At 38.6% G+C, this 17436-nt stretch overlaps 1 protein-coding gene across 1 annotated transcript in view; it reads right to left on the bottom strand.

The window, feature by feature from the left end:
* LOC150085112 (pleckstrin homology domain-containing family H member 1-like) overlaps positions 1 to 17436 on the bottom strand; it is a 919142-nt gene that overhangs the window by 210626 nt on the left and 691080 nt on the right. The window contains exons 13-14 of the mRNA XM_090376468.1: positions 11257 to 11367; positions 11004 to 11090 (exon numbers count right to left, since the gene is read on the bottom strand). Coding sequence (XP_090232594.1) covers positions 11004 to 11090; positions 11257 to 11367 — 198 coding nt within the window. The remainder of the gene's footprint in view (positions 1 to 11003; positions 11091 to 11256; positions 11368 to 17436) is intronic.

Genomic DNA, 17436 nt, shown 5'->3' with positions numbered 1-17436 from the left:
GCCTTTATTATGTCTATGTTTCTTGCTTGCAGTGCATTTGAAAGAAGAGAAATTTCGTTTAAAATATCAATCATCAATGCCAAATCAGTTATAAAATATATATTTTCAAGACGGGCAGCCATACCTAAGTACTTTTTATTTGAATAAAAATAGTGATGTAGCGCTGGATAAGCGCGCCACACAGCTAGGGTTGACCTTAAACTACAGGCAGCCCATCTTGGTCCCAAAACTCTACCAATCTTTATAATTTCAATTCCAAGTTGTTCGGATATTTTGGAAAGTTCAGTTTGGTTCTTATTGGATTGATGAAAAATAGTATATATCTTATCAATAAATATTTTAAAATGATTTACTTGCTTTGTTTCCTTTATCGAATCATCTAAAACAAGATGGAGGCGATGATTTAAACAGTGCCATATTATTATGTTTGGAAACTCTTTTGCAATCCTAGTGCTCACTCCAGATTTTCTCCCAAGCATAACGCTGGCACCATCGGAGCAAAATCCTATTAATTTTTTTTCTAGGTAGTTCTTAGTAAGCCCAACATTATTTAAACTTTCCATAACTGAAAAACATATTGTCTCTGAATATTGTTTTTCCAATTCAACTAGTTCAACGAAAATTGTTGGTGATGTAACTGAATCCAAGGCCAATTCTAATACAACAAATTCTGATTTTGGTTTCTTATTGAAAAAAGTATGTCAAACTCTGTTGCCTTTTCTTCCTTTTAAGGGCTACTGCAAAAAATTTTAAAAATGTTTTATTTTAATATATTATAGAGCAGGAGCGGATATGTGCCAATATATTTGAATATTTTTACTGGTTCTGTCCACGTGTGGTCATATCATAAACTTTTATAAACAAAGCACTATGCTTATACCATTGATAAACATCAGTCAGAACATACATTTTCTTCATTTTATTGATACTAAACGAAAATTTCTTGCTGAATTAATAAATGGCATAGAATACCAGGCACCCACTTTAGAGAGAACCCTGATCACAAGTGCCATTTTAACAACCGGTTCACCGAACTCAACAAAAAATTAGGTATCGGTTCTGCCGAACCGGGGCGAACCGGCTGAATCCCACCACTGGAGGAGGGGTTATGCTATTAGTTAAGAAATACATAAAATCCAAGAAAGTGAAGCCAGTTGACATCGCTGGACAGTGCAGTGTCGAATCAGTTTGGTGTGACATAAGCATTGGGAGATCAAAATTGAGAGTAGGAGTGTGCTATAGGCCTAATGACTCTGATGACTATAATAAGAAACTGTACAGGGAAATAGAGTGAGCCAGGAAATCAGAGAGTCTTATAATGGGGGATTTTAATTTCGAAGATATTGACTGGAATTTGGAGGCTGGTCACTCACACACTAGCAAGGCTTTTGTGAATTTATTGGATGATTGTTTTCTACATCAGCATGTTCGAGAGGCAACTAGAGGGAGTAATACTCTTGATTTGATTATCAGTAGTGATTCTTCATGCATTAAGAATCTGCAGATAAATGAACCACTAGGTGGCAGTGATCACAGTGTGCTGAAGTGGGATTTACTCAAAGAGGTAACTACCATTAGGGGTAAAGGGAAGGGTTATTGGTTTCGTAAATGCGACTACGATGGACTGAGACAGTATTTAAATTCTATACAGTGGGACCAACTGATGATATTACCAACAGCAAATTCAAAATGGGAAGCATTCAAAGAACTTATCTTGGAAGCTACTAGGCTTTACATACCAACTAAGAAATATTGTTCAAGGTTTAGGCCTAAATGGAGGCCAGATGAACTAATGAGACATATGGCAGAGAAGAAAAATGCATGGGATACATACAAATTAACACGTGACACAGAAGCCTATGATAGATACAAGTTGATCTGTAACCAAGTTACAAAGGAGGTTAGGCAGGCGAAGGCAGATTACGAGATATCTTTGGCAAGGGATGCAAAGAAAAACAGCAAAGAGTTCTTTACTTATGCAAACTCTAAAAGGAAGAGGATCAATCAGATTGGTCCACTTGATATCGATGGGTCAACTGTTGATGATCCTGCTCAGGTAGCTAACAAACTAAATGAATATTTTGCATTGACATTCACACATGAGGAGTTATTCAGCGAGGGGAATGCCAGAGGTGTATTCAACTCTGGCAGTAAGCTAGATAATCTTGTAATAACTGAGAGTAAAGTGGAGGCGAAATTGTTGAAGATAAACACAAGAAAGGCATCTGGGGTGGATGGGATCTATCCAGTTATATTAAAGGAGGCAGCAAAGGAAGTAAGCAAACCTTAGCCATAATTATGAGAGCTTCCTTGGACTCAGGGGAGGTACCCACAGACTGGAGATGTGCAAATGGGACCCAAATTCACAAAGGAGGATCAAAGTCTGACACAAGTAATTATAGACCTGTGAGTTTAACTTCTGTTCCGGGAAAATTAATGGAGGCACTGGTTAAAGAAGCACTGCAGGATCATCTAGACAAGACTTCAGTTATAGCTCGGACACAGCATGGTTTTGTCAAGGGGAAGTCTTGCCTGACCAATTTGATTGGATACTATGATGCAGTCACAAAAGAACTGGATGCAGGGAATAACTTTGATATTATATACTTGGATCTTAGAAAGGCTTTTGATACTGTTGCACATGGAAGACTGCTGCACAAATTGGAGCAGTGTGGCATTGGAGGCAAATTGCTGCTATGGATGAAGGGGTGGTTGAGGGGGAGAAGACAGAGAGTGGTAATCAATGGACACGGCTCATCGGGGACTAATGTTATTAGTGGAGTCCCTCAGGGTTCAGTATTGGGTCCGCTTTTCTTTTCTGTATTTATAAATGATATTGATGATGGTATATCAAACTTAATGTCCAAGTTTGCAGACGATACGAAGGTTGGCAGGGTTGTCAAGGACACTACTAACACTATGCTACTGCAACAGGATCTGGAAAGGTTGAGCAGATGGGCTGAGAGGTGGCAAATGAAGTTTAACATTGACAAATGTAAAGTACTACATATGGGAAACAGCAACCCCAGAGCAACGTATCAACTCTGTGGTACTACACTGACAGTGGTAGAGAATGAAAAGGACCTAGGGGTAGTTGTGCAGGCAGATATGAAGTTCTCTGAGCAGTGCAGACGGGCTGCAAGGGTAGCTCATGGTGTATTGTCAATGATATATAGGAATTTTTCTAGCAGGGATAAGGAGGTGATTATTCCCTTGTATAAAGCAATGGTCAGACCACACCTAGAGTACTGTATACAGGTCTGGAGGCCTCATTTCAAAAAGGATGTAGAGCTGCTGGAACGAGTACAGAGAAGGGCAACAAGGTTAGTGAATGGAACAAAGGGTTGCTCTTACAAAGAAAGGCTTAAGTTTTGCAAATTACAGTGTCTAGAGACTAGGCACCGGCGAGGTAATCTGATAGAGGTGTATAAAACTTTGAATGGTTTGAGCATGCTCAATGCTGATGGAATTCTGCCTCTTTCTCAGAATAATCACCTGAGAGGGCATTAATTCAAATTGAGGAAAGACAGATGTAGGATAGATGTCCGGATATTTGCCTTTAGCCAGCGGGTAGTTGGTTGGTGGAACAGACTTCCATCCCTTGTTGTGGAAGTTGATAGCCTAAATAAATTTAAGGCTCAGTTGGACAGGTATTTCGAACGAATGGAGGAGTGAAGTGGAAGTTTCTTTTTTTTTTTTTCTGGCTGATGCTGCTTAAGCTTGCTTTCTTGCATCATATGCCTCTACTAATGCTAATGCTATCATGAGAAATATTTTTGGATAGGATTTCAGTCAGTGGAAGGTCATTAATAAACAAGAGGAAAAGACATGAACTTTGGGGAACATTAGCAACAGTGGAGAAGTTGAAGTCAGAGCAGTAGGCACGAAAACTGGATACCCAATTGCAAAAAAATATTCGGCAATCCGTAAGACGAAGACCTTTATGCCAAACACAATCAAAAGCCTTAGAAAGGTCAAGAGCAACTTCAGTTTTGCCAAACCTTTCCACTGAATCCATTCACAGATAGATAACACAAGCCAATAGAGTGGATTAAACACTGAGAGAATCCATTTTGGTTCAGATAGCAGGTTTTGAGATAGTTTAGGAGTTGGCAATTAATGGATTCTCCATTACTTTGAAAAGATTAGAGGTAGTGCAATGGGATGATAATTGTATGGGGGGAAATTTTCATGATATGAGCAAATTTCCAAACAGAAGGAAGAACATCAGAGGAATAAGAAAGTGAAAAAAAGGTAACATAGAACAGAAGCAAGCTCAGGATTACAGGTTTTTAAAAAAAATGGAGAAATAACAACAGGACTGGAGCTTATTTGGTATCAAGATTATTCAAAATTATTGTGACATCATTTAGCTTGTTTGTTTGTTTGGTTTTGAGGAGCATTAGCAGCTAAGGCCATATTGCTCCGGGGATGTGCGGTGGTCAATCCCTGACCTTTCCGCATATTCTGTATTTAGTGATCACGGGCTCGAACCACTGTCTAATCAAGAAGTGTGTGCTACGAAATGCTGCTCCTGCCCACCTGGCTACGGAGGCGGCCAACGTCATTTAGCATTAGCATTACCATTAGTAGAGGCATATGATGCAAGAAAGCAAGCTTATACAACATCAGCCAAAAAAATATTCCATTTCACCCATTAATTCACTCCAAATGTTGGTATAATTCTGCCTTGAACTCATTTAAGCTGTCAACTTCTACAATGACAGATGGAAGTTTATTCCAGCACTCAACCACCCACTGGCTAAAGGCAAATTTCTGCACATCTATTCTACAATTGTTTTCCCTCAATTTGAATTTATGTCCCCTCAGACGATGAATCTCAGCAAGAGGCAGAATCCCATCAGCATTGAGCTTCTACACACCATTCTAGGTATTATACACCTCAATTAGATTCCCTTGGAGGTACCTAGTTTCCAGAAACTGCAATTTGCAGAGCTGAAGCCTTTCTTCATTAAGAGCAACCCTTTGTTCCATTCACCAATCTCGTTGCCCTTCTCTGTACTCGTTCCAGCAGCTCTACATCATTTCTAAAATGAGGCCTCCAGACCAGTATACAGTACTCAAGGTGTGGCCTGACCATTGTCTTATTAGCATTAGCATTAGTAGAGGTATTTGATGCAAGAAAGCAAGCTTATACAACATCAGCCAAAAGAAAAAAAAAAAAAAAACCACTTCCACTTCACTCCTCTGTTCGTTCGAAATACCTGTCCAGCTGAGCCTTAAACTTATTTAGGCTATCAACTTCCATGACAAGGGATGGAAGTCTGTTCCACCAACCAACCACCCGCTGGCTAAAGGCAAATTTCCACACGTCTATCCTAAATCTGTCTTTCTTCAATTTGAATTTATGCCCTCTCAGGTGATTATTCTGAGCAAGACGAAGAGTCCCATCAGCATTGAGCATGCTCAAACCATTCAAGACTTTATACACCCCTATCAGATCACTTCGCTGGTGCCTTGTCTCCAGACACTGTAATTTGCAAAACTTAAGCCTTTCTTCGTAAGAGCACCCTTTGTTCCATTCACTAATCTTGTTGCCCTTCTCGGTACTCGTTTCAGCAGCTCTACATTCTTCTTGAAATGAGGCCTCCAGACCTGTATACAGTACTGTAGGTGTGGTCTGACCATTGCCTTATACAAGGGAATAATCACCTCCTTATCCCTGCTAGAAAAATTCCTATATATCATTGACAATGCACCATGAGCTACTCTTGCAGCCCATCTGCACTGCTCAGAGAACTTCATATCTGCCTGCACAACCACCCCCAGGTCCCTTTCATTCTCTACCACTTTCAGTGTAGTACCACAGAGTTGATATGTTGCTCTGGGGTTGCTGTTTCCCATATGTAGTACTTTACATTTGTCAATGTTAAACTTCATTTGCCACCTCTCAGCCCATCTGCTCAACCTTTCCAGATCCTGTTGCAGTAGCATAGTGTCAGTAGTGTCCTTGACAACCCTGGCAACCTTCATATCGTCTGCAAACTTGGACATTAAGCTTGATATACCATCATCAATATCATTTATAAATACAGAAAACAATAATGGACCCAATACTGAACCCTGAGGGACTCCACTAATAACATTAGTCCACAATGAGCAGTGTCCATTGATTACCACTCTCTTGTCTTCTCCCCCTCAACCACCTCTTTATCCATAGCAGCAACTTGCCTCCAATGCCACACTGCTCCAATTTGTGCAGCAGTCTTCCATGTGCAACAGTATCAAAAGCCTTTCTAAGATTCAAGTATATAATATCAACGTTATTCCCTGCATCCAGTTCTTTTGTGACTGCATCATAGTATCCAATCAAATTGGTCAGGCAAGACTTCCCCTTAACAAAACTATGCTGTGTCCGAGCTATAACTGAAGTCTTGTCTAGATGATCCCGCAATGCTTCTTTAACCAGTGCCTCCATTAATTTTCCTGGAACAGAAGTTAAACTCACAGGTCTATAATTACTTGTGTCAGTCTTTGATCCTACTTTGTGAATTGGGGTCACATTTGCACATCTCCAGTCTGTGGGTACCTCCCCTGAGTCCAAGGAAGCTCTCATAATTATGGCTAGGGGTTTGCTTACTTCCCTTGCTGCCTCCTTTAATATAACTGGATAGATCCCATCCACCCGGGGTGCCTTTTTTATGTTAATCCTCAACAATTTCTCCTCCACTTTCCTCTCAGTTATTAGAAAATCATCTAGCTCACTGCCAATGTTTACTTCACCTACGACATTCCCCTTCCTGTGTGAATGTCGATGCAAAATATTCATTTAGTTTGTTAGCTACCTGAGCAGGATCATCAACAGTTGACCCATATATATCAAGTGGACCAATCTGATTCATTCCCTTCCTTCTAGAGTGTACATAAGTAAAGAACTCTTTGCTGTTTTGCTTTGCATCCCTTGCCAAAGATTTATCGTAATCTGCCTAACCTCCTTTGTAACTTGGTTACTGATCAACTTGTATCTATCGTAGGCTTCTGTGCCACATGTTAATTTATATGTATCCCATGCATTTTTATTCTCTGCCATATGTCTCATTAGTTCATTTGACATACATTTTGGCCTAAACCTTGAACAATATTTCTTAGTTGGTATGTAAAGCCTAGTAGCTTCCAAGATAAGTTCTTTGAATGCTTCCCATTTTGAATTTGCTGTTGGTAACATCATCAGTTGGTCCCACTGTATAGAATTTAAATACTGTCTCAGTCCATCATAGTCGGCTTTACGAAAGCAATAACCCTTCCCTTTATCCCTAATGGTAGTTACCTCTTTGAGTAAATCCCACTTCAGCACACTGTGATCGCTGTCACCTAGTGGTTCATTTATCTCTAGATTCTTAATGCACGAAGAATCACTACTTATACAAGGGGATAATCACCTCCTTATCAATGCTAGAAAAATTCCTGAATATCATTGACAAGACACCATGAGCTACTCTTGCAGACTGTCTGCACTACTCAGAAAACTTCATATTTGCCTTGTCTTGTATTTGCACAATTATTCCCAGGTCCTTTTCATTCTCTGCCACTATCAGTGTAGTACCACACAGTTGATACGTTATTCTGGGGTTACTGCTCCCATATTCAGCACTTTACATTTGTCAATGTTAAACTGCAATTGCCACCTCTCAGCCCATCTGCTCAATTTTCTAGCTCCTGTTTCAGCAGCGTATTGTCATTAACAACCCTACCAACCTTTGTATCATCTGCAAACTTGAACATTAAACCTGATATACCATCATCAATATCGTTAATAAATACAGAAAACAACAATGGACCCAACGCTGAACCCTGAGGAACTCCACTAATAACATTAGTCCATGAAGAGCTGTGTCCATTGATTACCACTCTCTGTTCTTCTCCCAGTTTATCTGTTTATCCATAGCAGAAATTTCCCTCCAATGTCACACTGCTCCAATTTGCAAAGCAGTCTTCCATGTGCAACATTATTAAAAGCCTTTCTAAGATCCAAATATATGATATCAAATTTATTCTTTGCATCCAATTTCTTACTGACCACATCATAGTATCCAATCAAATTTGTCAGACAAGACTTTCCTCCTTAACAAACCCATGCTGTGTCTGGATTACTGCTGCAGTCTTGTCTAGACATTCCTGCAATGTTTCTTTAACCAGTGACTCCATTAATTTCCCTGGAACAGAAGTTAAACTAACAGGTCTATAATTGCTTCTGTAACCCTTTGATCCTCCTTTGTGAATTGGGGTCACATTTGGACATCTTCAATGAATGGGTACCTCCCCTTAGTCCAAGGAAGTTCTGATAATTATGGCTAAGGGTTTGCTTACTTCCTTTGCTGCCACCTTTAATATAACTGGATAGATCCCATCCACCCAAAGGTGCCTTTCTTATGTTTATCTTCAACAATTTCTCCTCAACTTTGCTCTCAGTTATTACAAAATCACCTAGCTCACTGTCAGAGTTTAATTCACATCTGGCATTCCCCTCCCTCCCTGAATAATTCCTCATGTACATGCAAAATACTCATTTAGTTTGTTAGCTACATGAGCAGGATCATCAACAGTTGAACCATCAATATCAATTGGACCAATTTGATTCATCCCCTTCCTTCTAGAGTTTACAAAAGTAAAGAACTCTTTGCATCCTTTGCCAATGATTTCCCATAATCTGCCTTTGCCTGCCTAACCTCCTCTATGACTTGGTTACAGAGCAGCTTCTATCTATCATAGGCTTCTGTGTTACCTGTTTATTTATATGGTTCCCATGCATTTTTCTTCTCTGTAACATGTCTCTTTAGTTCATCTGACATCTATTTAGGCCTAAACCAGCTTGAACAATATTTCTTAATTGGTATAAAAAGCCTAATAGCTTTTACAAGGGGATAATCACCTCGTTATCCCTGCTAGAATAATTCCTGTATATCATTCACAAGACACCATGAGCTACTCTTGCAGACTGTCTGCACTTCATAACTGACTACACAATTACCCCCAGGTCCTTTTCATTCTCTACCACCCTGAGTGTAGTACTACGCAGTTGATATGTTGCTCTGGGGTTAATGCTACCCATATGCAGTACTTTACATTTGTCAATGTTAAACTTAAGTTGTCACCTCTCAGCCCATCTGCACAACTTTTCTATATCCTTTTGCAGTAGCATACTGTCATTACTGACATTAACAACCCTACCAACCTTTGTATCATCTGCAAACTTAAACATTAAGCCTGATATACCTTTATCAATATCATTAATAAATACAGAAAACAACAATGGATCCAACAGCGAACCCTGTGGGACACCACTAATAACATTAGTCCACATAGAGCAGTATCCATTGATTACCACTCTCTGTCTTCCCGCACTCAACCATCCCTTTATCCATAGAAGCAATTTGCCTCCATTGCCACACTGCTCCAATTTGTACAGCAGTCTTCCATTTCAAGAGCAATAAAAGCCTTCCTAATATCCAAATATATCAAAATTATTCTTTGCATCCAATTCCTTTGTGACCACATCATAGTATCCAATCAAATTGGTCAGGCAAGGCTTCCTCTTAACAAACCCCATGCTGTGTCCTAACTATAACTGAAGTCTTGTCTAGATGATCCTGCAGTGCTTCTTTAACCAGTGCCTCCATTAATTTCCCTGGAATAGAAGTTAAACTAACAGGTCTGTAATTACTTGTGTTGCCCTTTGATCCTCCTTTGTGAATTGGGCTCAAATTTGCACTTCTCCAGTCCATAGGTACCTCTCCTGAGTCCAATGAAGTTACAGCAGGCACTGAATGGAGAGTACTGGGAATGTCAGGAGATGATTTACCAAAAAATTGTCAATACAAGAGTCAGAAGAAAAGTAGGATGCTAGTAAGTCAGCTTTATCTTTAGATGAGAGGGGAATAAGAACCAACAGGCTTTACAGGAGGAAGTATAGATGGGAAAAAGTTGTGGCCAATAGCTTTGGCGACAGACCAGAATGCTTGACTATTGTTTAGACAAATAAGCAAGTTTTATATTCTCAGGCTGTTCAAAATATAGTTTGGATTGATTTACTACTGCTTCACAATTGTTGCGAGCTTCAGTATAGGCAGAAAATGAACATGGAGATTTGAATGCAGACCAATTGCAACACACAATATTCTTATCTTGAACAGCCTTAACACATTTATTGAAAAGACAAGGTTTATATAAAGGAAATGATTTTAATGTAGATTGTGGAATAAAGGATTTCATCCCTAAAAGAATAATTTCACTGACATGATAAGACTGAAATCAGATGATTTAAACAGTATACTGCATTCTAAGGAGAAGAAATTATCACCAATTTGTGAACCAAAGTACCTAAAGAACAAACAGCATTAAACAGCATTTTGATGTGTAATTTTGATGGTTGCTCATGACTAAAGGATCATTCTAGTGGGTAAAGTGAGTTTAACACTTAGAAGATCATCTTAATCATGTCTCTATATCTAAGAGTGCAGAAGGGATATTTTATGCACACTTACAGTTCAAATTCTTGGTTCAAATTTACAAGTTTTTCTTGACCTTTTTTTTTATTTTGAAATAGAGAGCAACTGAAGTAATCAGGGTAGTGATTTAGGTGCAGTCTGGTTTCTAAATCCACACACAAAGTAATAAACAGAAATCTCACATATAAAATAACAAGGTGAAGAATGGAATATACAGAAATTATAACTGTACATATTTTATACTATATATTTAGTAATAGATTAATATGCTGCAATGAATTTGAAGAAAATTATTGTAAAGCATTGTTTGGATCAGCAAAATACATAGCTCTGTACCTGCATGCTGGGTGATCAGCATGCAGGTATAGATTGTTTTGGATTATATCATGGGTAAGTTCATTTTGAGCCTTAGCTTTGATTTGTAATAAATTTTGCATGCTTCAACAGCTTGTAAAAGGCAAAAATTGACTGGCCTATGATAATTCCTAACCTATGAATTACTGGTATCTATTCAACAATAACAATGATAATAATTACCTCAAAGGTTGCAGCCCCCTCAACTCTATTAACTCGACACACATCATCAAGGACAATTTGGCCTTGGGGCTTCCTCCCAGTATCATTCTGAAATTAAATATATTTTTACAAAAAAATAAAAATATTTAGCTAATCTCTTTAAATGAATTCAATAAATTAAAAATAAAACAATTAAACTTAAATGGGCAGATAATATCAGCATTATATTTTAATTTAAAAATAGATTAATAGCTGGAAAATCAATTTCAGTTACCTGTGATTTATAATAACAGAGGGTTCCATTTTTTAAAACAAACCACCTTCTTCTCCATGTCTTAAATTTTCCACCTAATTTTGTCAAATAACCACTTTTCTCAAGTGATTCCTGCAAAAATAATTAAACAATAACAGTTTTAAATAGAATGTTTAAAAATGTGTTATAGTTAATAGTTATTTTTTAGTGCAAATTGTAATAGAAATGATATTTTTATAATAGCTGAAAAAAACTGCCTAACCTGAAAGCAATTTCTGTTTTTCCATTATGGATTTATCTGTTCAGGCTTAGCTTTCTATAGACAGTACATTGCAATTTAATGCATATAATATACAGTGTTATTTTTCCAGGGAAAATAATGGAGTCACTGGTTAAGGAAGTGATGCAAGATCATCTAGACAAGATTGCAGTTATAGTTCAGACACAGCATGGGTTTGTTAAGGGAAAGTCTTGTCTGACAAATTTATTGGTATCTAACAGATACCAATAAATTGGTAAGACAAGACTTGAATACATTGGATACATCATAGTATCCTTAACATTGGATACTATGATGTATCCAATGTTAAGGGGCAGTTGTTAAAGAAAACTGGATGCAAAAAATAATTTTGATATCATATACTTGGATTTTAGGAAAGCTTTTGTGGCACATGGAAGACTACTGTACAAATTGGAGCAATATGGCATTAAGGGTAAGTTGCTACAGTGGATAAAGGGATGGTTGAGTGGAAGAAGACAGAGATTGGTTATTAATGGACACTGCTCTTTGTGGACATGTTATTAGTGGAGTTCCTCAGAGTTCGGTGTTGGACCCATTGTTGTTTTCGGTATTTATCAATGATACTGATGAAGGTATATCAGGGTGAATATCTAAGTTTGCAGACAATATGAAGGTTGGCAGGGTTGTTAATGACAGTATGCTACTGCAACAGAATCTGGAAAAGTTGAGCAGATGGGTTGAGAGGTGGCAACTGAAGTTTAACATTGACAAATGTAAAGTACTGCATATAGGTAGCAGTAACCCCAGAGTAACATATCAAATGGGTGATACTACCCTCAAGGTAGTGGAAATGAAAAGGACCTGGGGGTAATTTTGCAGTCAGATATGAAGTTTTCTGAGCAGTGCAGACAGTCTACAAGAGAAGCTCGTGGTGTCTTGTCAATGATATACAGGAATTTTGCTAGCAGGCAAAAGGGAGTGATTGTCCCATTGTATAAGGCAATGGTCAGGCCACACCTTGAGTGCAGTATATAGGTCTGGAGGCCTCATTTTAGGAAGAATGTGGAGCTGTTGGAACAAGTACAGAGAAGGGCAATGAGATTGGTAAGTGGAACAAGGGGTTGCTGTTACCAAGAAAGGCTTAAAAGGCTTAAGAAAGGCAGCTTCTGGAGACTAGGAACCTGTGGTGTGATCTAATTATGGGTTATAAGGCCTTGAATGGTTTGAGCAAGCTCAGTGCTGATGGAATTCTTCCTCTTGTGCAGATTACTCACCCTAAGGGGGCATAAATTCGAATTGAGGAAAGACAGTTGTAGAATAGATATGTGGAAATTTGCCTTTAACTAGCAGGTGGTTGATAGTTGGAACAAACTTCCATCTGTTGTAGTGAAGGTCAATAACTTAAATAAGTTAAAGTCAGAACTAGATAAACTTTTGGAGTGAATGGATGGTGGTTTTTTTTTTTTTTTTTTGGCTGATGCTATATAAGCTTGCTTTCTTCCATCATATGCCCTGCTAATGCTAATGTACTCTTGATTAGGCTGAAGATCAACAATCTGCAAAGTTTCAAGTTAGGTTATAAATATTCTACTATCATATCCATGTTGCATTTCACTACACTATAGTTGCAATTGGGCTGTACTAGGGTTTGTGGGCGCCTCCATAGCCAGGTGGGAAGGAGCAGCAGTGCGTAGCACACGCTTCTTGATTAGACCGGGGTTCGAGCCCGTCACCACCAAATACGGAGGATGCGGAAAGGTTAGGGAATGACCACCGCATATCCCCAATCAATATGGCCTTAGTTGCTAATGCTCCTAAAAAACAAACAACAAAAACAGACAGTACTAGGGTTTACATCCTCTAGCAGAGAAACATAACTCTTTAAATATTGTGATTTCATGAAAATTATTGTTTGACTGCAGAGTTTGTATATAATTCTTGTACCCACTGGAAATGTATGGCTCTATTGCCTTAACCAAATATCCACCTCTAACCTTTTCTCCAGGTGTAATTAGAAACAATTCTGTTCTCTTGAATCTTTCCTCATTGATATTAGGACTATATCAATGGGGAAAGATTCAAAAAAAGCTCATAATTTCACTTATCTTAAACAATTTCACACTAAACACACCTCTTTTGAAATAATCAAATTACAGAGTACTTCTCTACTGGCCAACCTCCTGGAAATCAAATAAACATAATAAGCAACTTCATTTATAGATCAGAACTTGTTTATGGACAACTTAAAAAATAGTTGTCCATAAACAAGTTCATTCACCATGCTCTTTTTAGCAGGATAACTCTTGGCATTGTCTTCGGTCCACCTTCACTATTGGTGTACTTGTAGTACTGAAGTACCAATGTGTAGCTCTTTTCAAAAATGCTACAGCTGCCTAAATGCCTGAACTTTACTCCTGATGAATATCATTGCAAAATCAACTGATGCTTTCATCTAACTAGCATGCTGCCACCCCTCACAGATGACTCTCATCATACCTCATACTGCTGAAATGGTATTTCATCAGACCTTTGTCATATCCACTCTAAAATCATGAACACCACAATATCTTTGAATGAAGCAGCTAAAGTTTAGTCCTGGAACTTTCTAACTTCTCTTGTATGGATTAAACTCCTAATTTCTATAAAAGTTTCCTTGTTCTTATATATATAGGGTTGTTAAAATTAAAGTATCCCCATGTATAGGGCTCTAGAGGGAGTTATAAGGCTCATACTGAAGAGAAATTTGGACAACAGGTACAATAAACAATGTGATTGCCATTTATTTGAAAAAAAAAAAAAAATGTTACAAATTTGTCACAATATGGCACTGTGGCAATACAAATTACTTGCACAGTGCTACAATTGTTCAATGTGTCCTCCATTTTGGTCAACAACAGTTTCCATTTGGAGAACAGCATTTTCTACGAACATAACATGTCAACTGGAATAGCCAGCACATGATGTCTAATGCTGTCCTTCAGATCTGCCAGAGTTTGACATCCTTCCCAATACACCTGGTTCATCAAAAAACCCACAACCAGAAGTCGCATGGGGTGAGATCCGGTGATCGGGGTGGCCAAGATGTCTGGAAAGATGGCTGATGACTCGTTTGTCTATAAAGTGTTGCCTTAGCAATCTTTGGACACAACAGTGGATGTGGGATGGCGCATGAATATGGTATCCTGAAGGCACCCACGTTGTTGCAGCTCTGGTATTGTGAAATTTGCCAACATTTCATAATATCACTGTCCAGTGATGGAACAGGTGCGGGGTTCAGTCAGTGTTTCCTGTTCAAAAAAATATGACCCAATCATAAATGGGGCCTTAAATCCACACCACACTGTCACTTTTGGAGAATGCAACGGGACCTCTTTGATAACTCAAGGGTGCCCAAATGTGACAGTTGTGCATATTCACTTGTCCATTTAAGCAGAAGAAGGCTTCATCACTCCAAAGGATGTTCCATGGCCAAGTGATATCCACTGTCATTTGCGCCAGAAACTGAAGTGCATATGTGAAACCAATATCTGCATCACCATGCTTTAGCTGCTATAGCATGTGCATCTTGTAAGTATAGTACAACACCTGATGCATTACTAGCCTTACAGTGAAATATGGTATGTCTACTTCACGAGAAACAGCTAGCACACTTGCTGTTTGTTTGTTATTTGCTTTTTAGGAGCATTAGCAACTAAGGCCATATTGCTCCGGGATATGCGGGGGTCATTCCCTGACCTTTCCGCATCCTCCGTATTTGGTGGTGACGGGCTCGAACCCCGGTCTAATCAAGAAGCGTGTGCTACGCACTGCTGCTCCTTCCCACCTGGCTACGGAGGCGCCTAGCACACTTGCACTACCACATGGAGATTGACTTGATAAATCCACGACAGCCATAGCCCCATCTTCAACATGAGAGGAGTCCACTCATTTTCAACTTCTACCTGGTTGAACACCAAGATGTCCTGTCACTTCAAATTTTGCAATCATTTTGCAGACAGCACAAACAGTCATAGGTCCATGCCTTATGCACTTCTGATGCCAGAATTCTCTGATAGCTGCAGCTGCATTGTTGCTGTTCTGATAGTACAGCTTCACTAATAGTGCCTTTTCCTGCAACGTTGTTGGCATTGCTGCTGTAGTACAGGCAAACATCTACTGATGTTTGCCTGTAGATTTTGATTTTGAAGATATGTTTGCCTGTAGATATGATTTTGAAGACTGCTTTGCTTTTATACAGTACAGTAGAGTTTAGTAATCGTGCTGTGGCAATAACTTAAAAATTATGCAAATAATGTAAGTTATTTGCATAATCATAACTAAGATAGTTACGTGCCATACAGTGACAAATTTTGTAACTAATTTTTTTTTCCAATAAATGGCGAGCACATTCTTTATTGTACTTGTTGTCCAAATTTCACTTCAGTATGAGCCTTAGAACTCGCTCCAGAGCCCTCTACATAGGGATAATTTAATTTTAACAACCCTGTACTTCCTTATTATTCTTCCTTCTCCCTATGTATTTTTCTTTTCCCCCAACATCATGAAATGTGTACTCATACCAAGTGCATGAGGTGGTTATTATGTCTACAGGTAATTTTGACATTATCCTTAAATTTCTGTTCCACGAATATACTTCAATTAAAGAAGAAAAAAAAAAGGTTATACATATTAAGAGGATCCTTCTAAGGCAATCACTCTAAGGCTTTTGTAAAGGGTCTTAAAAAAAAAAAAAAAAAAAAGCTCCTTCCAATAGGTTGCTAGAGCCAACTAGTGAGGCCAAAACGGAGTATCAACATATATCATACATATATATATAATATATCACAATGCTGGTGAATGATATAATTAAAGTTGGAAGAACAACTCAAGACTGCATGAATAACAGGAAACCATTTGAACATTTTAATCAATAGCAACTATGAGGTACTACCCAGAAGTATAAGTATTATCCATATAGTGCAAGGAAGGATGGCCAGGGCTTCCTTGCACTATATAGCTGCAGAGGCAAAAAAAAAAAAAAAATAATAATAAACCACCTACTTGTCTCCCTCCTTGTGAAGGTATCTATCCAGCTGAATTTCACCAAGTTGTCAGCCTCAATCACATATACAACTTATTCCAATATTAACCCCAGGGGCTCACATCTGGTGAGTATAAAGTGAGTATCTGGTGAGTATGGGCTTGGCACACCCAGGGTCCTGAGCTGGATATTATCATTCTTCTTTCTTGGTGATCCCCCCCCCCCCACCTCTCTCTCTCTCTCTCTCAGGGTAAATTGGGAATTTTTTATTTTTTTTTGGCTGGTGCAGCATAAGCCTCAGACTTCCTTGCACCATATAGCTAATAATAATAATAATTAACACTCACCTGCTAAAAGAAATCTTCTGAAATCAAATCTAATTTGCATTTATGGCCCCAGAATTTCAATTTATGGCACCTAGTTCTGGAATCATTTATAAGAATAAAAATTTCACCCTTGATTTTATTTTCCCCTCTCAGATCCTCAATCAAATCTCCTCTAAGGCATCTAGTTTCCAAGCTCTTCAGCTCACATATTCAGTCTTTCCTCATATGGAAAGCAGGAACAAGATCCTCATGTTGTGCATCAACAGTCGCTTGATAGCTGTCACACCTTGAAATCTCATTCAAAGCAGATCACTTCTTCAGAGACATGAAAAAGTTTCCTCTCTGATATGAGACCACACAAAGAGTTCACAGTCTTTTTATGGGGGAAGTTATAATATTAGGTATTCCCCCTATCAATTGTGGCTTTCAGAATTGGCTGAACATGAGGCTTCAACTGAAAAATCTCCAGAATGCAGGCTTTTCACAGATTTTGGAGATACTGCCAACCCTTCTAATCCTTTCTGGATGAAGAAGAGCAACATATTCCTGATTGCATGCTCTCCAGTGGAATGGAGAATGAGGAAAAGGTGTCATCAGTGGCATATCCTCAGTTC

This window comes from Mastigoproctus giganteus, chromosome 6 (assembly GCF_048544385.1).
Source record: "Mastigoproctus giganteus isolate SK-2022 chromosome 6, ASM4854438v1, whole genome shotgun sequence".
NCBI lineage: Eukaryota > Metazoa > Arthropoda > Arachnida > Uropygi > Thelyphonidae > Mastigoproctus > Mastigoproctus giganteus.
Note: the sequence above shows the minus strand (reverse complement) of the source record. Positions and strands in the feature narration are given on the sequence as shown.